Source organism: Astyanax mexicanus, chromosome 16 (genome assembly GCF_023375975.1).
Source record: "Astyanax mexicanus isolate ESR-SI-001 chromosome 16, AstMex3_surface, whole genome shotgun sequence".
Classification (NCBI taxonomy): Eukaryota; Metazoa; Chordata; class Actinopteri; order Characiformes; family Acestrorhamphidae; genus Astyanax; species Astyanax mexicanus.
The window spans coordinates 24,634,242-24,661,977 of record NC_064423.1 but is presented as its reverse complement, the minus strand read 5'-3'; the positions used below and the strand labels follow the sequence as shown (position 1 = coordinate 24,661,977).

General features: G+C 36.8%; 1 protein-coding gene and 1 long non-coding RNA gene across 4 annotated transcripts in view; both read right to left on the bottom strand.

Annotated features, from left to right (window-relative positions):
* Nucleotides 1–11,108, bottom strand: part of LOC125782318 (uncharacterized) — a 79,202-nt gene extending 68,094 nt beyond the window's left edge. Inside the window, exons 1-2 of the long non-coding RNA XR_007424937.1 lie at nucleotides 11,036–11,108; nucleotides 9,461–9,583 (exon numbers count right to left, since the gene is read on the bottom strand). This is a non-coding gene — a long non-coding RNA (uncharacterized LOC125782318). The remainder of the gene's footprint in view (nucleotides 1–9,460; nucleotides 9,584–11,035) is intronic.
* A 5,068-nt stretch (nucleotides 11,109–16,176) lies between these two features.
* On the bottom strand, nucleotides 16,177–25,783 carry hykk.2 (hydroxylysine kinase, tandem duplicate 2). Of its 3 annotated transcripts, XM_049465920.1 has the most exons (6): nucleotides 25,679–25,734; nucleotides 25,352–25,445; nucleotides 21,995–22,300; nucleotides 20,198–20,340; nucleotides 16,943–17,123; nucleotides 16,177–16,837 (listed from the first exon to the last, which is right to left on the bottom strand). In XM_049465920.1, exons 2-6 carry the CDS (start codon nucleotides 25,386–25,388, stop codon nucleotides 16,374–16,376), a joined length of 1,131 nt encoding a protein of 376 aa, XP_049321877.1. In that variant the 5' UTR covers nucleotides 25,389–25,445; nucleotides 25,679–25,734; the 3' UTR covers nucleotides 16,177–16,373. The 3 variants fall into 3 exon arrangements, with proteins under 3 accessions (XP_049321877.1, XP_007234062.2, XP_015456982.2); XM_007234000.4 differs by lacking the exon at nucleotides 25,352–25,445 and having other exon boundaries at nucleotides 25,679–25,783; XM_015601496.3 differs by lacking the exon at nucleotides 25,352–25,445 and having other exon boundaries at nucleotides 25,662–25,765.
* Nucleotides 25,784–27,736: the final 1,953 nt, after the last annotated feature.

The window sequence follows — 27,736 nt, the reverse complement described above, 5'->3', positions numbered from 1 at the left end:
TGTTAATCTAGTATAACAGTAAAGTTATAATTAGATTTCCAAATTTCACTAAGGCTGGAGCATTAGCAGCTAACCGCTAGTGGGTAATACGAATGCTGCTCCAGCAGCACTAGCTGAGGTTAGCAACAGGCCGATACCTCTGGACAGCCAAAGTGTTAGCACTTAGCGCGAGTACCACTGCTGGAGAACTAAACTAAAAGTTCTTTACTGCTCCTTACAACCTGAACTTCCTTACAAAATTCATACATAAGGAGCACTGACGATTTTTGGGGAAATTAAAGGATTTTAAGTGTGCCTTATAGTGCGAAAAAAATGGTATTTGCATAGCTACATAGTTCCAATGCTAACTGTGGAGGGTATAACCTTTCATTATTTGCCCACTACAGTTTTGAACATGTATGATTCAGTTCTGGACACATTTTTAAGGCATGAAAAAGGACAGTCAATCAGAACAAAGCTAATTTCCATATACCTTTAAAATACGGTAACATAAACCACATTTTTTTTATTTTAATAGGTATAGATGGCCATGCAAAAATGATATAAGTGTATCATCAGGGAGGAAATAACACAAAAATTATTCATATTTGTGAAGAAACCCTGATCTCCAGAGCGTTTAAAACTATGCAGATCATCTGGAAGAGATTTCGCTCTCAGACTGTAGATTCTGACAGTGAGAGAAAGCAAGTGGATTATCTGCCTCAAAACGCAATAAAGCTCAGCGAGCATCTTTAGAAACAAACACATTCTTTCCATTCATATTCAGCACGTTATGCAACGATGTGCCACACAGATTTAAAAACGCATCCATTTTGGTGTGAGCACTTCATGTTTGATGTGCAGGAATAAATCACTGTCAGATAGATTCAATTTGCCTTCACTTTGCTGTAATACTAAACAGTGTTACGAGTGGAAAATATAGAGACCTCGCAGTTAAAGATGTGGCATTCCAGGACAGAATTATGGCCACCAGAATACAAATGACTAAATAAGCTTAAAAAAAGAAAAAAAAAAAGAAAAGAAAAGAAAAGAAAAGCATTTGTTTGCCTTCTAACATTCTGATGTAGATTTAGTTTTTATGGACAGGTTTATACATCATTATATACAGTGACAAGGTCTGTTCTTTATTTTATGTGCACAGAAATGTGTTGAAATATAATTAAATGTAAATTTACAGCAAAACTACAGTAAACTGATGCATTTTTATTATCATCGTAGAGTTGCTTGTCTGTTTGCTTGGACAATTTTACGATTGTACAAATGTAACAATCAATATCAGCCATTGTTCTGTTCATTCTACATTTATGATGCCTTCTTCGCACACAAGTGACACTGTAGAATCTGCCCACAAAATGTATGGCACCCCATTATAGGCTTGAACTCAAATTAAGCTTGATCATACAAATTAGCCTGTGTTTAGTCTCACCCACAGGATAACACCAAACAACTTATACAAGTGGAGGAAATTTTATGATCATTTCATGATCAGTTTACTACTAGTAACTCATGACTTTAGTATGACAGTGTGTTTTGGAAATAGTAATCCCAAAATAAAAATTCTAAGTATAATATGTATAATATATACTGTATTTAAAATGGCAATAAAAAAGAAGAAGAGTCAAAAGGCATCCTTTTAAATACCTCTACTTACTTGCACTTAATCAATTTTGAAATAGGGCACAAAAATGAACATATTTTTACCTTTTGCAGTTTACCTTCACTGTCACTGCAAAAATACATCTTATTTACTACCATAAACCACCAGTAAACCTAAATATGTCTTCTGGATTTTATATTTAATGTTTATACTGGTAAAAACAGCAGCAAATCTGAAACGGATCTATTTATGGGCAGACTACTTTTGCCACACATCATGTATTCCTCTACCATTTATTGATACGGGGATTTAAAAGCAAAGTTTAGACGAATAATACTCTCAAAATTATGGTCCATGCAGCTTCTCATGTAGTGTATTCCTGTCTGTTATCAGCTTTTCAGGCTCTGATTATTTTAGACATCTTGCTCCATTCACCACTACTGTGACAATTTCTGACTGCGTTTCTCTGGGTGACATTGTTGATAGCCATTAAATTCCACATAAATGGCCAATCAAAAAAAAAATACTCACATTCTTAATGTCCCTTAAGTGCTAACCTGAGACTGTAAACACTTAATGCACAGAATGTCTCTTTTGTGAAAGTTTACGTGTCAGGGGATCTGGGACAGCAGTGATAGGTTAGGTGGAGTTCAGGAACTTCCTCAGGTCGTTAGAGGCCCGACTGCAGTACACTCTCGGGTCAGACCCCACAGAGCCACGCGTCCAGCAGAGGAGTGTTATTCTCTCCAGGATGCTGGAGAGACGCTTCTCTCTAAAAACTGATCTGACTTTCCGCAGCTACACAACCTCTATATACCCAATCTGTACAAGGCCTGGAATAGACAAAAGAGGTCAAAGGTGAGAGGAAAACACAGGAGTGAAAGCAGAGGAGGGCTGACCACAGAGAAATTGAAGATGACATCCTCACTGCTGACCCTTTGAAAACTCAGGGTAAAGTACTCAGACAAAGCAGGCAGCACTCAGTGGGAAAGTCACTGTGTAATATAACCTACAACAACAGGAAATGAAAGAACATGGGCATGAAAGACAAAATGGGGCACCAGACTACAAGTGAAGAAATGTAACCTTCTATTGGGACGATGTTGCCTCAGGTCATCAAAGCCATTTTCTCACTTTCTTACATGATCTTGGTCTTTTGGTTGTTGTTTTGTAAGCTTGTTAAATAACAAGGGGTGAAATTATTACATGCTAGCTTCTAAAGAAGAGCAAAAGAAGAGTAAAAGAAGAGCGAAAGAAGATTACATAACTGAACAAGCAAGCCAGCACCAAGCAGTAGGTCTAGCAGGGCAAGTTTGTAATTTGCCAAGAAATAAACAAACAAAAAAAAAGGCCCAATCCCATTTCAAACCTTGCACCTACCACTTAGCCCTACCCCTAAATTTGCACCCTCGCATTTAGGTGTATAGGGTCCCAATTCTTGTTGGGATAGAAGGGATAAGGTAAAGTATTCAGGCTAAACGAAGGGTTACTACAAATCACAGCAAGATGGCTGCACAAGCAACTAAAGAAACAAATAATGAAAAGAAAAAAAAATGATAACCATTGATCTTTGCTAGTTTAATGTAGTCTCAATCTATTTAAGTCTTATTCCTCATAACAAGCACAAATAATAATTATGTGTATTTCATCCCAGTAGCTAAGGATGGAAGAAGTTTTAACTTGCCAAAGGTAAGGGTGACACTTGAAAACAAGCAGTAGCGGTACAAACAGGAAATGGGATTTGTCCAAAAGAAGCAAATGCCATAATTCTGGCACCTACAAACTCTGTCTGTCTGTCAAACATGGTAGAGGGTGTTTCATGGCCTCACTGCACTGCACTTGCCTCATTAATCTTCTTTCTTGACTTATTGTATCAGTAACTAATGAGTATTAGGAGTATTCAGTATTCAGTAACAGAATACTCTGCTAGCAATTTTACACAGTAATACATGCAGTCAAATGATGCAACAAGACAATGACCCAAAACACAACATAACATAATTCTAATGTCTTAGTGTCTTTATATGGCTTTAGTTCTGGGTCTTAGTAATGCAAAACTGGATTGAGCATAGCCTAATGTGCCTCACTGTGAGTCTGCACCAGTAAGGAACCCTGAGGTTCATCTATGCCATGGGTCGGCAACAGGAGCTGGAGTTTTCTGATTCAAAAGTGCTAAAAGAACTGCAAAACAAAACCTGGCTATTCTATTAACATATTTGGTAATTTAGTTGTGCTTTAGAGTAACTGCAAACAAGAGTTAAAAAAAATCTAATTACTGAGCTAAAATTCTTTTCTTTTTTTTATCAGATTTCTCATATTATAGATTTCTAGGATTAATCTGATCTATAGCTTAGTGCTAACATACTGCTAGAATTCAATATTAACAGATACTTTTTTCCTCTTTTTGAACAAGTTTCAACTTTTCTGGCCCAAACTGTAAGATTCTCTGGTAAAGACTGCAGCGAGAATGGAAAACAGTCCTAAAACTGTCAGACACTTGGAGACAGATGATCTGTCACTGTGACAATGTGACACTCAGCCTGCAGAGTGGGCGCTGAGAAGTGTTTGTCACGTCTGCATCAGGTAATCAAACTACAGAAGCTGTTTGGACAAAACAGTAGGAGAGTGTTGGAGCTCAGAAGCCCTGAGTTATGAGATCTTGTAAAATCAATAGAAGAACAGACTGATTAAATGAGGCTAGTGTAAAGCTGCCTGACCTCCTCTAGAGAAGCAGAGAAGTGGACATGGATGTCCAGTAGGAAACACTCAGACCAAATTCTGAAACATTTATGAGAAAACGTCATCTTACTCTGCTGCTGTGTGACGGATCTGCTCCCAGATGACATGTATGTGTGTTCTTCTTGCCCCTCAACACCTCATGGTACATACACACACTAATGAGAGTGCGAGAGTGTCATCACCTCAAGATATACTGCAACTGCACATGAAGAAATCATGAGTAAATGACAGGAAGGTCGTCTAAAGCCGCTTTCGGAAGCGTCAATTAGTTCCAAACTTCCCGGACAAGCAGAAAGTTTGTGGGAAGAACTTTTGCTGCTTCTTTTGCTTCTTAAACAGGAAACAGAAAGAGGAAGAGGCAACCATGAGGAAAATGTTCTAAAGGAATTCAAAATCATTGTTTTTAATGAGGATGAGCACACCGGAGCTGACACTCGGCGACTCCCAGCACTGCTCAAGTTCTCCAAGCACCACAACACATCACTCAGCATTTTCCCATCACTGTTAAATTATACCCAGAACACGACAAACAGACACAGTGGAGACATGTGGCTTCAAATTTACACCTGGAAAGACACTCGGTCTGAGGTTTTTTTTATTTATCTCTAAACTTTTAGCCTGGAGAGCAGTGAGTGTGAATCCTGAAAGTTTAATTCTATTAAATTCTTTACGATTTTCTCCTAAGAGAAACTTTCTGTGTGGTTCAGCTGCGCTTTATATTTTCTGGACAGGATGGTAAGCAAAAATATTCTGCACAGCAAAAAAAAAAAAGACATAATCAGACAAAATTCATTAATTTCTTTTTAACAATCTTGAAAAACTGTAAAAAGTTACATTACCATGAATGATCTCTGACCTCAGGTACAGTCACTTAACCAAGACTTGTGCAGTATTTGACACTGTATCTTTAGTTTTTACAACAGGATGCAATTGTGCAAAACCTGATTTTAATGCAATTTTCCAGAACCCATATGTAAAAATTATTATTTTAGTATTAGTCCAGTGGTTCTTAGCACTGTTAGATTTGCATGATTTTATCTGGGGTCAGGCATCCAGAAATGCAATATATGTACATATATGATATACATGGCCATATAAAGTCAAACCATATTCGAAAGTGGAATCATTTTATATATATTAAGTGCAGCAGACAAAACCATCTGAAAAATCGTTTTTTTTTTTTATTATTGTATTGTTACAAGCTAAACACTACTTTTTATTCATGTAGATTTTCACAGATTTTATTAGCGATTTCAAATAGGATTTCAAGTAAGCCCTTCAGTTTTGAGTAACTTGGTCCCTCCCCATTCATACAGATATGAGACTTGAAATAAATTTAAATAATACCCAGCAGTGCATCAAAGATGTATTCCTCACTCTCTGTTGAACATTTTTGGGAGCTTGTCTCTTAAACACAAAGATGTGGCTAGTTCTGTGATTCAAGCAGCCTAAAATGATTTTCATATGTAAAAAAAATAAACTTAACCAACATAAAAATCTTATCCAGACTAGCTGCTTCAGTGATGCCTCATGGATTTTCTCACACTGAGATTTATTTTTTCTTCAGATGATCATTAAGAACTTCTTAAAAGACAAAAAAAAACATTTTTGAGTACTTCTTAACCATTTCCTTAAAAGCTTTTTAATGGATCTGGCCTTAGTCCTCCCAGAGTGGCTTCAAAGTGGAGAATCAAAGCGCAGTCAGGAATCTGCATTAGCCGTAATAAAACCAGATTCATTTCAGACGGGGGTTTGCAATGCTGGCAAAAGCTCCAGAACGTCTAAACATCTTACGGCATCGCTGCTTTTCACAGAGCGGCCTTTCCACTGGAACTCATTCCTCAAAGGCTAGACGATAAACACTCTTCTGGCTGTGGAGCTCACAGGAAACAAATTATTCTCCTCCCCGCCAAACGCAGACGTGTGACATGCTATACAGCTCGGGGTGAGACGGCCCATATCTGACAGCCAGTGAGCATTCCAATAAATCAAACCCCTGCGACTCCTCCATGGGAAAACATGTCGCTGGTGGAATCTTCCGGGCTGTTTAACGGTTACTGCACTCTCTGGGCCGTGCAGAATCCAGCACTGCTGAGTGAAGGCCAGAGACTCAGTGATGTGGGTGATTTTCCTCCTCCTCTTCATTTCCACCCGTTTCAAATCACCGGCCAAACCCGCAATAACTCAATAAATGCTGCTGTAAATCTTCCCGTGGTTTTCACCACCCTGCTGCATCTGCCCACAATGCGATCTGCTTCACACTGAACTTCTTTCCACCCTCAAATTCTGATTGGCTTAGAAGTATTGTTGTGTCTAAGCACAGAGTTTTTACACCTGCATCATTGTACTACTAATCACTGCTTTAAGCTACTGTAAGCTGGTAGTCCTGCAACTATGGCCGCTGCAGGGCCAAATTGTTAGTAAGGCCATACAATTCTTTTCCACTTCTTTTCCCATTTCCATTATAGGATCAGAGGTTTAGGGCTGCTGATCGCCCAACAAAACCCAGCCCCACTGTCCTCCCTTAAAAAAGGAGTGAGTGTATCATATCACAAGAAATAGAATAATTTAGATTAAAATCAAACACACAAAACTTTACATACGAGGACAGCTGTGGTACTTTCATTTTAAACATCTTTTCAGCAGATAGAAGAAGAAGATAAACCTGTTGGAGGCCCATTTATACATATTTTTTTATGAAAAGGTCCTTCCACAGCTGCATCACCCATTATCTCTTTTAATTTAAATAGATAAAAGCTAAAAACTACTTAGAACTCAGTATAGATAACATTTATTAACTGATACACATTACTAGTCTAGCACCTCACACTAAATATAATAAACACACAAACCGACTAAAAGCATAACAGCTAGCCTCTCTCACTCCAGCCTGCAGCATTTGCTAATTAAATTATAAAAAGTATCAATCCAAAATAGCAAAAAGAGTGATGTTTAGTTTTGTGTGCCCAGTGCACAGCAGCATGGGGAGAAAGTGGTTGCATATTTACACTGTGAGGGAGCTGCATTTTCTTAAAACTCTGTTAATGATATTTTTTCTTAGACCGAACATTTTGGCTTATCAAAGACACACTTCTGTTTAAAAAGTCAAACAAAACACAACTTTTTGCTTTCACTTTTAGGGGTGCTAGGACGACAAGCTAGCAACGCTTAATAAAGACCAGGAAGTGCATGGTGTCTTGTGGCTGTCATCCGATATGTCTGGTCTCATTCCTGCATACTAACTTGTGAAACAGAGAATACTAACATGCAAAATGCTGAATTGTGTGATTTTACAGCAGCTACCAGCCTCACACAACATTACTATAGGCCTCAGTCCCCATTTCTACCTCACCATTAGCACACCAGCAACCCAGCTTGATCCTTCAATCTTTATACTCTCTCAAGCACATGCAAACAAAAAAAATAAAAATGCATGAAACCCACATGAAACCCACAGAAATTCCACTTGAATTTTGCATTTACATTCATGTTTCATGCCTACAAATTGAATATATTACTAGATCTACTTGGAAAAGATCAGATTTGACATGTCCACACAGCCCATAGCTTTAGTCTAATCCAGTGTCATTAGAGTTTTAGAGTACCTGCAAAATAATGCACTGGATCAAATTAAATGTGGGATTTAAGTAGGTCAATTATTATTGAAAACTTCCATTTCTGGAAGTTATATATACGCCTGTAAAAGTGTAGTTAGAAGCCTTTATTAGAATACAAACAAACACGAATGTGTACACAGTGTCCCAGTCTATAAAGCACACACAGACCGGCAGCGATAGTGAACATTATTGCTACAGAACAGATAATAACGCATCTAACCTGAAAACACACCGCCATAAGTTGTTTTTCATGAAACAAATAAACGTACCTAAGCCTCCCGTTTCAAAACACAATATCTTTCAGATTTTCATTTTTGTCCTCCACACTTTCAGTAATGCAGTATTACTGTCTGCTCGTGTCAGCGGGTGGTGAGGCGCTCTGAAATGTCAGGAGGATTAGCTGCGGCATTTTCTCTTTTAATATCCTTCTGAGATCTTCACTGCTCGCTTTATTTCATTTGGAGGAGAGATCCGAGAGCATGCACGCAGCGGGGAGCTGGATCAGAGAATTAACATTCAGAAACTTTAATTTAACTGTCAATAACTCGACAACAGCTCTCTCTCTCGCTCTCTCTCGCTCACACATTTCACTTTATCTTCTATCAGCTCAAGAGGGATTTAGATGAAGAGCCTCTTGGTATTTAAGCAGTGGATATACTAAGGTGACCATACGTCATATCTTTCCTGGACATGTTCTTTTTTTTTGGCATCAAAAATGCGTCTAAACAAGAAATCTATTTGAAACAAATGTCTGTTATGAGACAGTTAAACAAGAGCCACACACGGTAAATGACCACAGCTTAAAAATGCTCAATTGCAAAGGTAAATGAACATTAATCAGTTTCTGAAAAAACACCTGTGGTTTAGTGTCTGGATGGAACTAAGTGGATAAAATATTCTAAATATATTCCAAAAGCACAGGGTTTTAAATCAACAATTAAACCAAACATAATGTTATATGGTCATACACACCAGTAGGATTGAAGAGGGTACAGTGAACTAGATATATGTTTATATTAGTGTTTTTATATTGTTTATTTGTTTATTTTACTTGTACGTCACAAGTTATTTGTAGTATTTTCACATAATGCGCATTGAATATCCCTGCTACATATATTAACATTATTAGAACAAAAAGAAGTATTATATGTAGCAATCTGGGAAGTAGCCTTAAAGAGTATATGCATAGAAAGCATGTATTGGTTCAAGCCTAGCATTAACATTATTAGCATTATTAGGGGGGATGGTTAATGACTAAATGTTTATGTATTAATGTTTATTAAATAAGTTTTAGGAGTTATTAAAACAACAAATAATTATTACTTTAAGATAACAGCTTCAAAATCATGTTGACAGTAGACTGATTGTAATAGAGATATAGGCACTTCTGGCATTGTCACTCCAGGCTGGATCACAGCTACTGCCCTATGAAACTTAGATGAAGACCTGTGCATCATGGAGGAACTTAAGCCATATATGTGTGTAAAATCCTGTAATATTGCTCTACCTTGTTAGTCCAAGTGCTTCTTTCTTCAGATGCCGGTTCGGTGTCTCTCAGCTTGTCAACAACCGCAACAAAAGCTGTTCAGAAGGTCCATTTGCCATCGCTGCAGTAAGGTGCACTCTCCACCTGTAGAGTAAAAAATCTGTCATACTGCTTCCAAGCAGAACATTTTAAACATCTGGGGCTTAGCCTAAGTGTTAGCATGATTAGCACAAAAAGTAGCATTTATTGTAGCAACCCTAAAATTAGCATTAATATTATTAGCACAAGACATAACCTTCATTGTAAAAGCCCTAAAATTAGCATTAAATGTATAAGCACAAAAAAGGTGTATTAACACTATTAGCACAAAATGTGGCATTAATTATACCAACCCTAAATATAGCATTAACATTATCACAACAATTAGCATTAATTGTACCAGTCCTAAAAGTAAAATTAACAGTGTATCACAAAACGTAGCATTAATTATACAAACCAGAAAAGTAGCATTAACATTATCACAGAAATGATCATTAATTGTGATAAACTCTAAAAGGAGCATAAACAGAATAAAACAAAATGTAGCATTAATTATCCAAACCCTAAAAGTAGCATTAAAATATTATTACAAACATTTGCATTAATTGTGCCAGTTCTAAAAGTAGCATTAACATTATTAGCACAAACACTTGCATTAATTACACTAACCCTAAAAGTAGCATTAACATTATTAGCACAGAAATTAGCATGGATTGAACCGATTGTAAAAGTAGCATAAACAGTATTCACATTAAATTATCCTTAAAAGTAGCAAGCCTGAAGGTAGGATTAACCTTATTAACACTAAATGCTACAAGTAACAGAATAACTGCACTGCTACAGGAGCAACACTAAAACAAGCACCAAACAATAACATACTTAAAATGTTGTACAACATTAGTGCTTTTAAAATAAACATAATTGTACTAATTTTAAAAGTAGCATTAACATTATTAACACAAACACTAGCATTAATTATACTAATCCTAAAAGTAGCATTAACATTATTAGCACAAACACTAGCATTAATTATACTAACCCTAAAAGTAGCATTAACAATATTAGCACAAACACTAGCATAAATTATACTAATCCTAAAAGTAGCATTAACATTATTAGCACAAACACTAGCATTAATTATACTAATTCTAAAAGTAGCATTAACAATATTAGCACAAACACTAGCATTAATTATACTAACCCTAAAAGTAGCATTAACATTATTAGCACAAACACTAGCATTAATTATACTAATTCTAAAAGTAGCATTAACAATATTAGCACAAACACTAGCATAAATTATACTAACCCTAAAAGTAGCATTAACAATATTAGCACAAACACTAGCATAAATTATACTAACCCTAAAAGTAGCACTGTATCAGCACTGAAATTAGCATTAATTGGACCTATTCTAAAAGTAGCATTAACAGGATTCACTTTCACATTCACATTCACTGTTACAGGAGGGAGCAACACTAAAACAAGCACCAAACAATAACATACTTAAAATGTTGTACAACATTAGTGCTTTTAAAATAAACATAATTGACAAACCAGAAGAAGTAAACAGAGGTACAATCCCAAAGACCGCAGCGCTGTGTTTGTATGTTTAGGACCCAGGTCCCTCTGTTACAGCTGTAACTGAGTGTTACCTTCACTAGGTGGAGCCATTTTTACACTAATGCACTGCAAAAACCAAAGCCATAGCACGCGAAATTTTTGCTAAATTTAGGAATCATGATCTTAAGTCTTTTCCCCTCATTATCTTATTCTCATTTTAAGCAATTTGACCTCAAAATAAGCACAAAATCACCAGTCAGTGTATTCTGATTCCGGTTCTGTGTCCAAATTAAATTATTTTTTTATTTATCTGTGATTTTTGCTTGATTTAAAACTTTCTTCACTAATTTTGAGACTTTGCAATTGCTTCTTTTATTAAATCTTACTAAGAAAAATTAACAGAATATTTTTTTTGCAGAATATTTACATATATTTTCTCTAGGTTTTGCCAATAAACTTTTTGCAGTGTGTCAATAATGTTCCTGGGACATTCCATGATTTTGGTACATGTCCTGTGTCACCACTTAAATTTCAAATGTTCATATCCAAAATATCTAAATGACATTTTTTTTGTGAAAAAGGAACTTGTTATAAGACAAACTGTAAAATATGGTGGAAAAATAAGCTCCTTAGATATTATTCAAAAGACCAAATACCTTTGGTTTTCTCTTGTCCCGCTCATTGGGTGACCAACTCCTTTGGCAAATTTAACAATTAAAATAAGCTCTAAATAAATGACTTCCTCTTGTATATTGTTGATATGCATCTCCTTTACTTATGAAAACAACTTCTTTGGTCTACATTGTATTGCATGTTACAGTTTTTATGCTATTAAGTTGTGTCCCATAACATGCGCGCAACCCTGTTACCATAAGGAATTTTACCTGGCAGAGAAAGAGTTAAAATATTTGTCTACTGGCACAAAGGAAGTTACATCATAAGGACATTTTCTGCCCACGTGGCAAGACCAAGGGTAAGTGCTCTGACAATTTTCAAGTTTTTTTTTTCCAAATATGTTTGTCCAAGTTGTGTGTGTCACTCAGTGAACGCAACCCTGTTACTCATATTGTAAGACTAATAATGAGTAGAGTCAAAATTTACTTTATTTACTTATATAACCATGTTTGTCCTTGATCTTGTATACATAGCTACATTTACAGTTAGCATCTGTTCCTGGGGTAAACCACAACTTAGCCTAGATTTGCAACCCTGTTACTGTAAGTTACCAAATATATTGTATAATCTAATTAAAAAACTGCTTTGATACCTGAGCTTGACATATCAAACTTTTTGATAGTCTATTACCTGTATTGAATAAATATATGACTAAAAATGATCAAATTGAAGACCACCCCTGAAATGTAACAAAATTCTGGAATGTCCCTCCTGACATATGACTAAGGCTAGGCCTGTTGCAACAAGGCAAGGCATTCTCTCATTAGGGGGGGAATGAGATTGTGTATATTGTAAAACTAGCCCAACTGTAAGTGGGTGGAGCCTGTAGAGGTCAGTTAAATGTCAGTGTCCAGTCTCTCTGTCACATAGTTCATGTGTGTGGGAGCCATTAGAGGTCATATTCTTTGCTACGGTTTGCTGACGCACTCTTCTCTGATCTGGTATGGCATCTGACATCACATTCATGTCCGTGTTCACTCTGGTCAGCAAACATCCATCCCTGAGGTCACACACATGCACTCAAACACACACACAGATTTACCAGAGAGCAGAAAATACACACAAACAGAAACAGAAAAGTGCTCAGGCTCTAATAATGAGTTCAGATAGTCCTCATTAAAATGTGAAGTCATGAATGTCTCAGCGTATTACAAGGAATCAACTTCTTTTTAACAGCTGATGAAGGCTATGATATGACGTGATACGACATGAAATAATATGACATGACAGTATCCGTTACTGAAGTAATGCACAGTGTACTGTGTCAGCCAAGTTCAAGCACTGTTTTAATTCTCCACTCAGTTCACTAGACTCTAATGGCTTACATTCTGTTCTAAAAAAGCCACAAAGCATGAACTAAACAAAGTGAACTGAAATCATGGACACTGAAAAAGAGGTTGACGGTACATTCAAATATTGTACAGGATGCAAGACTTGCAAGCATCAGGGAGCAACTATCAACATGCAAAAGACTCATGCAACTTCTGGGAGAGGTGGCATTCCTGGTTCATTGTAAACACTACATAGTCAACTGTGAATATTTTAACCAATGGGTACATTGTGTATTACCTGTCCCTAAAGCATGCTACCTGAGCCGTATAGAATTTAAGGGTGTACTCACACTAGGCAATCTGTGCCATGCATAGACATAGTTACCTTCAAAAGCACGGCTCGATTGTCTAGTGTGATCGCTCCAAACCGTGCCCTGGCGTGCTTGAAGACGTGGGCATGAGCATGGTTCACTTGGACTTGAGCACAGTACTCATGTAGTGTGAGCGCAACCCGTGCCTGAGCACAGAACATGATGATGTCAGTAATGCAATGTTCCTGTAAATAAACAAGGCAGTGTTGTTCCAAATTCAGAATCCCTGCCAGGAAAAGCACCCCCTCTCACGAGTTCGCGCTATGTCTCTATGCATGTAACTGTGACCGAAATAACCATGACTTTTGGTGCATATGTAATTTAAGGCAGATTATCTCCTTCTATATCAAGAAGACGGCGTGAACGTGCTCCTGAGAAAGGGTGCTTTTCATGGCAGGGGTGCTGAATTTGACACAACACCGGCAAGCCCATGCATCAGACACGCATTGTTTAAACGCAGTGTGAGTGCAGGCCAGCGGGATGTGGGGAAAGGGCAGAACCAACCGTGCTCTAGAACGATTGAACCAAACCGTACTTAGTGACAGGACACCCTAAATTGACATCAAGCAGTAGTGATTCACTAAATCACCCTACTTTACAATTCTATATTTATCTTTGATCCAGATTTTGCTTGATTGTCCAGATAAAAACACAGACTCTTCCAGTACTTCTGAAGGGCATAACAGACCAAAAAGAACAGTCATTCTTTATTTCAGCCTCAGCAGATTATAATTCTCAGCGTGAGTGAGAGCAGATAAAATATTAATTCAAATTTAGAGCAGATAATGATGGGAGGTGAGCGTCTCCTGTGGTGAACATCCTGCTGAATTATAATTTCTTAGCTCAAGTATATTTGTCTTTAGGGGATAGATAGAAAGCAGGCCTCTTTCTGCACTTGTACAGTTCATCCTGCTCATCCTCGAGAGGTGCTTCCCAAATCAGGGCCTTTAATACAAATAGTGCACTAGGTTCCTAAGTTTTTTGTCCCTTGCCCGTGGGACTTCAAATGTGTTAATTTAATCTTAATTTAATTATGTTTTGTATTAGAGATCAAGGATATGGAGACGAGAGCAACTGATGAACTGCTCTGAAAGAAAACTTTAAAAAACCTAGAAATTAAATAATAATAATAAGAAGAATACGAATAATAATAAATCATTTAACTAATGTGTACACTCAACACAACCGGAAAAAATGAAATAAAAACAAAGAATGAATTTCTTAATTCAGCATTTTATTTTTTGCAATTATATTTCATTTATAGTGTTAAAGTTTTAAATTATTTCACATTTTCATAATAAAAAAGATTTTTTATTTACTGTTATTTACTGTATTACAGTGACCCTGATGAACCACTTTTTGAAAGTTTTAAAATTAAGTTGTGATATGATAAATGGTAAACAAAATCACACACACACACACACACAACACTGAAAAATACAAATTATTAAACCAATTATAAAATATGTATTTTTAAACTAGGTTTAAATTAGTTCTTAGATTTTAAGTGTTCTTGTAATGTGTGTGCAATCCTATTATGCTAAACTATATGCTTGTATACTGTATAAAATACAGTTAAATAAACCAAAAACAAGTAGGGGGTTGCATCTTGTTCCAAATGTTCTGAAATCAGAACAAAAACTGCCACTATTATTATTTTATATTTTACATATGTCAGTATACATTGTCACTGTACAGTAATTAAAAAAAATTATTCTATTAGTCTGGTCATCGAGAATTATTACTACAGACTAAAAAGCCATTAAACAATGGTTAACAAAATTAAAAACTTTTTTATTGGACGGCCGTGATATTCCCATACCTGGAAGTTACCTATAGGCCAGTAATGCTGTCTCGTTGCTAATTTTTTTTGTTCTCAGGAAAGCCAATGAAAAGAAAAATATAGTTATAAATAACTCCTTTTTCTCCAGAGCTGTATATATATATATATATATATATATATAAAAATAAAGAGAAAATCATTAATCATCATGTACTCTCAACACAAGTGGAATAAATGAAATAAAAACAAACAAAATAATACATTTCTTAATTCAGCATTTTATTTATTATATGACCTTTTATTTCTTTTTTTATGTAATTGTTCCCTTCAGGGCCACTGTAATGTGTACATAAAAACCTACTTAAAGAAGCTTAATTTATCAAATTAAGTATCCCTGCTGCGGTCAACACACACACACATACAAAAATCACATTATTATGCTCTAATTGTTCCCGATTCACAGTCTTATTGTTTTATTCTGTGAAACCTTAAAGATCTCAAAGCGGGTCTAAAGCCTTTGCTATAGTAAGACACATGTAAAAAAGGCATACCTGAGGTTTTCCAGTTACTTAGAGCATTTCCACACCAGCACTTTTTGCCCTGGTTATTTTTTCCCTTTGATGCTATTATGTTGAGCAGGTGTGAATACAGTTCTTGTACTCATATGCTGATTAAAACTGTTTTGAGACCTGCTAGAGGAGGTGGTCTCAGTCTGGTCCCAAACAAACTAACAAAGAGCAGTTAGTTTGTGGTGAGAATGTGATCCAAATTCGATCTGACTATCGTGCGTACCCCACAAGTGTGAGCTAAATGACTTAAAATGACTTAACCTTCTATAATTTCCAGATTCTGCCATCTGCCATCACTCCATGTTAAATTACACAGAAAATATGTACTATATCAGAGCATAGGAACTTCTTCCTGTATTAATTTTCTTGCTCCAATCAAAGAGAATATTCTAAAGTGGTTTGTTGGGATGCACTTTGGCACTCCTGTGGTTTTTCCTTGTGTGAAAACAAACCAAACCAAGGGAAAAACGCTTTGCATATTTATTCAATAGTAAAAATAAAAAAAATATTGAATCAGGTTCATCAAAAAGTATTACATACAAGTGCACCATTTGTATTAATGTATTATTTTTTCAGTCCACAGTACTTGCTATTTTACTAGGTCTATCACATAGAATCCCCATAAACATGTAAGTTTGCAAATTTGACATAAATTGACCTTAATTAATTCTGTGTCACAGCATTATTGCTTTTCTTTAAGAACTCCGCAGCTCCGCTCAACCAGATCTTCTCCACCTTATCCTTGCCCGTGTTCCACAGCAGCTGCAGCAGCCGGAGCCCCGGTCTGGCCGTAATCATCAGGTATTCCTCATTTTCAGGCTGCTGTTGGACTGCGTGGCGGCCCAGAGCCAGAGACTGGCAGAAGCGACTCAGGACTAGCAGGTAGACCGCCTCCCTCTCCTCCGAGTTCAGCGGAATCACACTCTCAAAGCCTGCAATTACTGGACCCCCAACTTCTAACGGTGAGGAGCTCTCGATCATCAAATACATGATGGTGATGGCCAGCTCAAACACAAAATACCCATTGCTCATATCGCCAAAGTCGAGAATTCCACTGATCCTGTACCCAGATGAAGCGTCTGATTCAACAAGGACATTGTGATCATTAAAATCACCATGGTTAATACCTGCAGAGCAAGAAACAAAATATCAGGGACAAAATATCATTTGGAAAATTATGAAAAATTGGTGGCTTGATCAAGTGGTTGACATCAGCAGCACAGGAAACTTACATTTACGAAAGCAGTGTATCTTTGGTGCTATGTTGATTCGGTACTGTTCAAAAACTCTCTTCACCACCTCTTGTATGGGCTCTCCATCAAACAATGGCAGGAACTGCTCCAATAGAGGTACACTTGCTAAATTCCAGATGAAGTTTTCTCTTTGAAGAGCGCTGAGGTGTGGATGCTCCATCTACATCACATTTGTAAAAAGGAGCAACAGAAAGTGATCAAATGTATTTTTTTTATTATTTTATAAATCATATATTGAAAAACAAGCAATTGTGAAGCTGAGAGAAGATGGAAAATCAATCAGAGCCGTTGTACAAATATTGTCCATAGCTATTACAACTGATTAGAAAGTCCTGAAGAAGAAGGTCATCACTGATGTACTGGTAAGTAACAGGTGTCCAACAGGTAGACCAAGAAAAAACACATCAGTCGGTGACAAACATTATTAGGGGTGGGAATCGTTTACTATCTCACGATTCGATTCGATTCCGATTTTGGGGGCCACGATTCGATTCAAAATCGATTTTTGATTCAAAACGATTTGAATTATAAAAATTTCTGCTTCTGGCTTATGAATCTTATTGAAAAAAAACCCTCCATAATATACACTGGTCCTGGAGCAGGTAATGTGTTACAAAAACAATAAAATGTGCAGGAATGTGGGTCCTCAGTGACAGAGGAATCACTGGGATATCACAATGACGTTAATGAACAATAAATAAATAATAAATAACACTGCTTTATTACCAGGCTACTAGCGGTGGTGTGTAGGTGACGCTGCTGGGCTGATGTGATGATAGCAGTGGAGCGCTAAAGTTCAGGAGCAGCTGCTGATTAACTAGTTAATTTAAGGTCGTTGTATTTCTTCAGAAAGGGGGCAGGAGGTGGAGAAATTAATTCATATGGTCCATTCCTTAATTCCTCTGTGATGAGGAGCTGAAATTAGCTCTGATTAGCTTATTGTATTTTTCCGTTCCGCCTTAAATGCTGCAGCCCGCTGCCACCTGTAGCGTTATTTAAGGTGGAACTGGAAAGTTAGCTAGTTAGCTAGCTAACAGTTACTGAAACTAACTACTAGCGATCTTTTTTATGCTTGTTATGAAGCATTCTGCCATAAAACATTGAAACTACACGTTAATCTAATGTAATATAGTGCTTGTTCTGCCATCTTACCGGTGATTCTCAAACACCTACGCTCTGTGTGTGTCTGGAAGATCTCCGTTTGAAAGGACAAGCGCTATCCCCAGGGTTGCCAGGTCCAACAAAAATACCCAGCCCAAAATCAGTCTAAAACCCGCCCCTCAGAATCGATTTTGGGACATTTTAAATCGATTCTGAATCGTAGTAAATGAGAATCAAGATTCTTATGTGAATCGATTTTTTGGCACACCTCTAAACATTATGCGTGCTGTAAAAAAAGACCCTAAAACAACTGGTAGTGACTTCAGCACCAACTTCTAGAGGGCAGGAGTAAAGATATCACAATCTACTGTTCGCAGAAGATCGGGAACAAAATTACAAAGGGTTCACCAGAAGATTAAAAATTAAAAACTGTTAACGAGGTGAATAGGAAGGCCAGGCTGGAATACACACACCATCCACTTTCTGTACTGTCCAAGGAAATGTTTTCTACAAGAGTTTGGAGAACAGCTGTAAGGAACTTGATTCCATTCAGTGTAAAAAGCATTGGTGAGGTCAGGGTGTTGGATGATCATCATCCCAAACTCCACAACTTATTCCAAAAGTACTTGATGGAACTACCTTATTCCAGAGAACACAGTAATACTGCTGCAGTACACACTTGGCATTAGACATGGTGCCAGTAGGTTTATGTTTATCTGCTTCAGAGAGACCTATTCTATTGGCAATACCTTTCTACAGGAACTAGACAAGCTTTATGTTTGCATTTCACATCTGTGCCAGCAATGGGTGCAACTTAAAATAGCGGAAAGTATTAAATATGTCCACAAACATTTGGACATATTATCATTTGCACGGTACTAGTGCTTCTTTTTTTGTATATATAATTTTATTTCTATATTTTCGTATTTTCTCCCAATTTACACAGCCAATTACCCAACCCAATTAGGACTCCACCTATCACTAGTAACGCTCCAACACACCAGGAGGGTGAAGACTAACACATGCTTGCTCCGATACATGTGAAGTCAGCCACTGCTTCTTTTCGAGCTGCTGCTGGTGCAGCATTGCCGAGCAGCCAGCGCGCTTGGAGGAAAGCGCAGCGGCTCGGTTCTGATACATCAATGCCCTGTGCTGCGGGCATCACCCTAGTAGTGATGTGGGGGGAGAGCACCATCTACCCACCAGGGCCAATTTTGCTCCCTCTGAGCACAGGCAGCTTGATGGCAAAGCTGCATGAGCGGGGGTTCGAACCTGCGACCTCCCGCTCATAGTGGCAGCGCTTTAGACCTCTGGACCACTTGGCACCCATACTGGTGCTTCTGTGGTTAAAGTGTGAAGGCAAACAACAACTCTATGATTTGTGTGTTTTGAGTGTTTTCAAGCAGTTAAACAATCTAATTAATTATAGGCTAATCATAGTGATTTATTAAGCTAAATTAATCAATGTAAATTTTCAACTGTACAATTCAGATTCACTTTAGCTGAGGAGCAAATGGAACTTTAACAGTCCTTTCCAATTCCAAACTACTCCTCAAATACTGCATGTGCCAAAACAATATCAGGACACATATTGTAACTAGCAATATTGTAATTTCAAGCTTGACATTTATTTCATTGATCCTATTTCTCATTTTCCCAATTGTGGGTTTTTACTACAAATTAAACCATTTACATCACTTTCAACCAGTTACTTAGACAAACAAGCCTGCCTATATTCTTTTGGCTGAATTCCTATACTATTTCTCAAAGCAGAAATTGTTTGTTGGACTGACTGTGTTAATGTCTGGTGTGCATGTGAAGGCGGGAACACAGGACTCAGTGGACCAATCACAGCTGCTGTTATCGCTGTAATATTTTTCGGGGGAGTGCGCATAAGGACATAGATTATGTGTAGCAGCACAGAAGCATAAATTAGTCTTCAGAGTTCAATGCCACCCTCTTCTTTTAGACTATGCTACCTGCAGTTGTGCAACCATGACAACAAGGAGGCCAAGCAGAGACTTTTTGTTTGCTTCCATCGTGTTATAGTGACCAATAATTGTAGCTTCAAGACAAAGACTACCAAAGAAGGACATTAGTCGGTGTTAATTTCTTTAACACATTATTCTTTACCTGCAGCAGTAATTTGTCTACGGTGGCAGCCATTTTTCCAACTTCAAACAAAAACTGTGAAGTGTAGGTCACCTTCGCCATCGGCGTTCCAGGTAAGAATGTCAGCAAACGCACCATATACTTCTGCAGGCCAAAACCACAGTCTGTAAGAAAAGGTGGAAAAACAGAGTCATTATAGGATATTGTACGTTCAACACTCAGCCTCTGTTGTGGAGAATGGCATAAAGACAGTAATATGGTCTAGAAAAGCACACCTCCTCTGAGACCACCCAACTGTGCCAGACCTCCTTAATTTAACATGCAGGAGTGAAAAAGCTTTGTATTTGCTTTTGGCACAAAAACAGAAACTTCCCTAAAAGTGTAGCTGTACCTGGCATTGGACGTAAAAGGATGAAAATAACATTTGTTGATCATTTTTCTTGATTACTGTATTAACTGCTCACTGTCCCAACAATACTGGAGAAGAAACACAAATGCAACTCAAAAAAAATTAACTTAACCCATCACTTGAGAATTTTCTTAAATAAGCAATCATTTACTTCTACTTAAATTTCAGTAATGCATTAACAGGATGAGTATTAAGTGGTGTTTCTGTTATTTTGTCCTTCCATTGTTTATGTAAACAATTGCATGTGAATAAAGAACTTTTGGTTTTGGGAAAATTTGTAATAGATAGATAGATAGATAGATAGATAGATACTTTATTGATCCCCGGGGGGAAATTCTTGGCATCCAGCAGCAGGTTACACAATACACAAAGTTAAAAAAGATAAAATATAAAATATAAAGATACATATAAATACAATCAAATAAGAAATAGAATATACAGTGTAAATGTACAGTCTTCGTGTGTGTGTGTGTAATGGAGATGGAGAATGGAGGTAGTGCAGTTGAACACAATAGACAGTGAACACCAGTTGATGTGCATAATGTGAGGATAACTGATGTCAGCCAAACAGAAAGTGCAAATACAGTTATATAATAATTTAAATTAAATTAAGCAGTGCAAAAGATACGTAAACAGTGCAAAAGATACGTAAAATGTAAAATGTAATAGTTTTACATTTTAGTGCATCACTAGTCTCAGCTACGTAGTTTAATATCTGAATTAATTTGTGCATCTAACGCTACTCAGTGAACTAAACAGTGTCTTCCTGTATAGGCCAATACTAACCCTGCTATTTAATGGTATCTAAAACTGGGAAATATGATTAGTATCACTGAAAAAATTGCACTTGAAAAGGCAATGAACTAATATTTACAAATGGAAAACTCAACTTTCTAGATGACACACAAGTTTACAACATACACTGAAACCTTTTACACTGACTGCCAAAGAAAAAGTCAAACTTGCCCATAAATTCTGTGTATTAGGACTGAGTATTGCCACTGATTTACAAATCACTTGGTCCCAATTTGATTCAATTTCCGAATCAATACTGATTTATTTAGAGTATTTCCATTACAGTCTTTGTTTAGAAATAAATGTTAAACATTTTTCAAATAGCTTTTTTTTTAGATATCTTTTTTAACTAGCCTATACAATCTTCGAATAATTACTTGAACATAGCATAATTAAGAAGTATGGACCTATTTTGGTCACAGTCATATTTGTACTGTAATTATATTCCATTGTTTAATCATAGCAGATTCAGCAGGTTTGCTATACACTAAATGGGAACATTAGCAAAATTCATGCTATGCTTTTCCGACTTTATCAATTTTACATTAACACTGATAGGCATTCTACATTTACAGCAAGTCACCAGAACAAATAAATGTATATATACACTGTACCAATTTCCTCCAGACTCATCAGCTGACCGGTTACGGTGGGCATTGCAGTCTGGGCAGGAAGACCTTTCTCCCATAAGAAGTTCATAATGTGTGTCTGGACCTCCAGCAGATGCAGGTTCTGGCTGGCAGCAGAGTTCATGACCTTCAGCACATACTGTCCAGATTCTGCAGACTCCACATGAAAGTTCTGGTCATCATAACTGGGCAGTGGGCGGATACTGGTCACGGTCAGGCCGAAGAGTCGTCCCGTGAGCTCAGTAGCTTGGGAAAGGCTGAGATACGGCTTGGAGTCTCTCACAGACATAACTGATGAAGACGAGAAGACACTTAATACACTGATATCATTGAGTCAGTAGTAAAACACAGGGACAGTATGCAGCTCGACATACAGTGGCTTGCAAAACTATTCATACCCCTAGAACTTTTTCATATTTTGTCACCTTACAACCACAAATCGAAATGTGTTTTATTGAGATATTAAGGGACAATCACAAAACGAAATGTTTTTTATTGAGATATTAAGGGACAAATCAACACAAAGTAGAAGAAAATTGTGAAGTGGAACAAAAATGAAACCCGGTTTTCAAATTTTTAATCAAATACAAATCTGAGAAGTGTGAAGTGCAAGCGGTAAGGTGACAAAATGTGGGTGAACACTTTTGCAAGCCAGTGTATTCACAGTAGGGGTGGGCAATATGGCCCTAAAATAAAGATATTTCAGGGTATTTTTCTATAGCGATATTATTGATGATTTACCTTTTTTTCTATTAATTTTAAGAATATACTCCTGCAATCAAATACATATTAAAGTTTTATTTAGTTTTTTAAAAGTTGAATCTATTTCTAAAACAGTAAAAGTACAAAATAATAATAAAATAAAGTGATTCAACAAAAATCTACCACAACACTGAAGTTCAGCGTATTTACTGTATGCACATAAACTGCAAACGAACATTCAAAATAGACAAACAACATGCTTTTAAGAAATGACCAAAAATTACAACAATAGTGGAGTTTTTTTATCGTGTCAAAATGTTTTATGATATTATTCTGTATGATGTGAGCACACCCCACTAATTCACAGATGCTCTTGATTCGGCTCGGAAGCTGGAGAACGGAAATACCTAAACCTGATTCATACTGTACTGGAGTTCACTTGACATTACTGCCCATAACTCAAGACTTTACCAGTTAGCTGGTATTTTGTAATATCCAATACGAAGGGATCCATTAGTTTGTTCCACTTGATTCTTGATTTAATTCAACAAACCCTGAGCTGGTAAAAAAAAAAAAAAAAAAACTCAGTGCAGGTGTGTGTCAGCAAAAGTGCATCCCGTCCAGAGCTCAACAGGCTCAAAGTCCAGATTTTATCAGAGTTTTTTTGTTTATTTTTTTTTTTTTAAATCAGGTGTCGGCCAGTTTCAGAGATCCACAAATTTCTCTTTTTTAATAAACTGCCAGATATATTGTCTAATCTTGTTTGGAAATCTACAAAAGCATATTTAAGGGGAAAGTTTATATTTAATCCTCACAAAAGAAAAAGAAACAAAATATTTAAAAAATAGTTGCAAAAAGGCCTGGCTATGATCATGAAACAGAGAGTAGGATCCTCCTGCTGAGGGGTGAAAGAGGCACTCTGCTTATCTGTAATATGAAGTATACTGTATTACAGTACAGAGTACATTGTTAGATTGCACACCAAGGCTGTAACTGAAACGGCACCCACTCCCTCAAAGTGTTGCGTTAGTTAGTTCACTACAGTAGTGCTGAAATACGAGTTAATTCAGACACTCCTTCATCATTAACATGTGCCCGCTCTGGTAAGGCTGAATAGCTAAACTGTGTTTAAAACTTCAATCTAAAAGTTAGTGATGCTCTATGCTGATCATGGAGTAATCTCTGACCGTTACATTTATACTGTTTAGAAACATAATCCTCACATTAAAGGGTCACTAAACCGCCTGATTTTTGCTGACTCCACCCTCAGCTCAAATTTTAAAAAGGCTACAAAATGTGAAGGGTAGTTTGGGAGGGGTACTGGGTGATGTATGGGTTTAGGAGCAGGGCATGAGTGTCTTGTCTATAGCACAATTAAACCTGAGAGGGTGCTGCAGAGGTGGAAACTAACACAATAAAGGGATTTTTAAAGGAGAAGAAATGTAAAAATAATAATAAGGACAGGTATGTATGGTTTAGGGATTAGTGGCTTTTTCATGAACTAAGTGGAGAAATGTGTTAAGTTACAGGGTCCAGGGACACATAGTGTTGATTGGGTGGTTTCATACCTAATGTCGAATTGTGCCTGAAATTGTCTTGAGGAAACGCAGTGCTTTAGTGCTAAGTGTTAAGAAATTTAATGCATCAGTGCTGCAGACAGATAATGCTAACCTTGCAGAGACAGTGCTAGTCCTGCTGATGGAAATTTAAATAATAAATGTTTGTGTTGGTTATTATGTATGAGTACTTACTTTCTTTCTTTGCTTGCAAGTTTATCTTACATAAAACAATAAACAATACACACATGCAGATAAAATCACTTAAATGTGTTGATTTTTTTTGTAATAAGTGATATTTAGGATGAATTATTCTATTAAAGGGCATGTTGAAATTAATCCTTTAATACTCTTAATATGCTGAACATGAGAACATGAGAGGTTTTCTCTGCATTGAGGCGGATTTGAAACACGTTTTATCCAGTGAATTGGTTTTATCTGGATGCTAATGTAGTTAACTATTTGACAACCCTGATGACTCGTTGTTTTGTTTATTTGGCTGTATGTTGCTTAGTAGCGAGACTTGCAATGCATTTTGGGACACATTTAGCTCATATAGTATGCAGTGAAGTTTACTACAAAGCATGGTGCATTATTTGAGTGTACAGTGCCCTCAAAATCACATTCCAGATCCACAAAAAAAGTCATGATTTATGTAATAGCTAGTGGTCAATTTACGAGATATTTAGAAGATATCCACAAAAAAGTCATGATGTATGTAATAGCTAGTGGTCAATTTACGAGATATTTAGCAGAAATGTCTAATAAAAATGTATAAAAACTGTTTTACAGGTCGTGAAAACTGGTTTAACTAATCTAAATGTAAGGACCTGTGTACTGTAATGGCAAGATGCTTTGTTGGATAGGAGAGCAGTTCAGCACAGTAAAGTAGTTACAATAGTTATAATAATTGTTATCTACAGAGCATACTGATAATATGGGAAAAGAGCAGACAGGACTCTGGGAGAAAGAATGAGAAATGGCTTCTATGATGTGCACAAGTGAATAGATGATATGCAGGCTAAACATAGCGTTACTGGTTTTAAGAAATTCACTTCTGATGTGAGAAATAGACCAAAATGACCGAGAAACGCTGTAAGCTGGCTGTGTAGATATTTCATGGCTGTAATTGTGTGAATACAGGTGCCTGAGGGCACAGATCACGTCACGTTCCGTCTCTGCAGGATCAAAACAGCACGTTTACACTTTAAAATTGATTTACCTCTGCATAAGCGACTATAAAACTTTTAACCCTCAACCAGAACTCAAACCCTGAACTGCAGAAAACACTGCACAGCCTCACAGACACAGACTGAGGCTGAACACACACAGACACGGATAATACACACACAGATACACACCGAGAGTTTAAAGTGAATAAATTCAGAGAGTACCTGATTATATTACATACCCACGAGCTCAGCTTACGGGTACCAACAACACCAAATGCAGAGAGAGCCGTCACGTGAAGCCACGTTAAAAGGTGCGTTCAATAAGCGAACAGCAGAGGTACGTTCAATATGTCAAAACGCTTCACTTAGCTAGATAACTCCAGCTAGACAGACAGACAGACAGACAAACAGAGAGATAGATACAGTCCTGTAGTCCTGAAGATGAATGATCACAAGCGATCAAACTAAGCTAAACTGCTTGAATTTTTGCACCAGGAAAGACATAAAGTTATCCAAAAAGCAGTGTGTAAGACTGGTGGAGAAGAAGATGCATGAAAACTGTGATTTAAATCCAGGGTTATTCCACCAACTACCGATTTCTAAACTCTTAAAACTTGAATGAATGAACTTGTTTTCTTTGCATTATTTGAGGTCTGAAAGCTCTGCATCTTTTTTGTTATTTCAGCCATTTCTCATTCTCTGCAAATAAATGCTTTAAATGACAATATTTTTATTTGGAATTTGAAGAAAGACAAATGTTTCTGTAGTTTAAAGAATAAAGCAACAATGTTAATTTTACTCAAACATATACCTAAAAATAGGAAAATCAAAGAAAGAGAGCTGTAAATATATATTTTCCTATCTACTCTCTCGTCTTAGCATAGCAGCCCCTTGAAAGAGAAATCCAATGCGAAATTGACTTGGGATGTAGTGTAACATGATATTGAGTAACGTTACCAACTTTTGTCTATCAGCCCATCTCAGTTTACCTCTAGCCTTCCAAAATGCAGAGCTTTTAGCCAATGCTTCCAACTGGTTTACTATATAAGTCATAGGGGCATAGCGTTCCCCATGCAAAGACATACCTTGAGGTAATTGAGATCTTAAAATTAGGTCACGTTAAAGTCGACTGACAAGCACAAATGAACAGGTAGAATATGGAAAACAAATTGCAAATTTAATTTTGTGGAAATACTTGAATTCCAGCAGTTGTTAAAAATATATCTATGTGGGAAGCATAAATATATTGTTCATGCTTTTCACAGAATTCATTTAGCAAAATGTTCCCTTATCCTGCTTATATGTTTGTTCTCATCATTTGAATTATTGTGACTCAATTTCAATATGGTGACACCTGGAGAACTAGCTGAAGGTACTGTGTGTATAAAAGGTGTTTTTAATAAACTAGTACATTTATTTATTGTCAGACAGATAGATAGATGTCTGTTATATATATATATACCCTGCTTACTCTGCACACTGAGATGCATGTATGTATGCAAAGGATCCTGAGCTGAGGGTGTGGTGTGTGTTTCTCAGTGATAAATAACAGGTAAGAGCAGGTGGGTTTACTGGAGGTGTGATGAGTTTATGGATCAGATGGTGAATATTAATAAGGGGACAGATGGGAAAGCATCATTAAAGAACACTGTACTGCTGAATAAATGGATTTGTGTATGTTGACACCTGCTTACACTGCCTGAAAGTTCTCCCCTCAGCTTAACGCACACAGTTGAGCAAACAAATACATACGGTCATGTTCTGAAATCATTTGTATGTGTTTTAAGTGAACAATAAATGTCAAACACTAAACACCAAGCTAGCCGACATGCAACATCACAAAGACAACCATGCTGTCTTTTTAAAGGCTATGATAGGCTTGCACAATTTAACATTGTAAACTTTTAATATGATAATTGTAACACAGCTAAAACAATCCATCTCAAGACCAGCTAGTCTTAAAAAAAAAACTAAACTGGTAGGCTAGTTCATTAACTAGCTCTTGACAATTATAGGGTATGCTTTTTTCTACATACAACAATATACCCTTCTAATTCCTACACAGACACAGAAAGCCTGAAACATTTAAAGCAGCATTATGTAGTAATTCTGTCTTAAAATCTTTGCTAATATTTATCTTGTCCAATAGAAAAGGAGCTCACTAAAGCTGCAATGGTATTTTTTATATTTGCGTTTTGAATAATATTTTTGTGTGTATCTACATTAAAAATTTAATTTACTTAGTGTTAGCAAAGTGTCCCTATCCAGCTAAAAGGTTTTGATGACTTAGTATGTTC

Coding starts and splice junctions, on each gene's coding strand:
- hykk.2 (XM_049465920.1), bottom strand. CDS start 25,388: ATGAAATATCTACACAGCCAGCTTACAGCGTTTCTCG. Junction 22,301..25,351: donor CCAGCTTACAGCGTTTCTCG/GTCATTTTGGTC, acceptor CGTCTTCATCAG/TTATGTCTGTGAGAGACTCC. Junction 16,838..16,942: donor GATACACTGCTTTCGTAAAT/GTAAGTTTCCTG, acceptor CTTGCTCTGCAG/GTATTAACCATGGTGATTTT.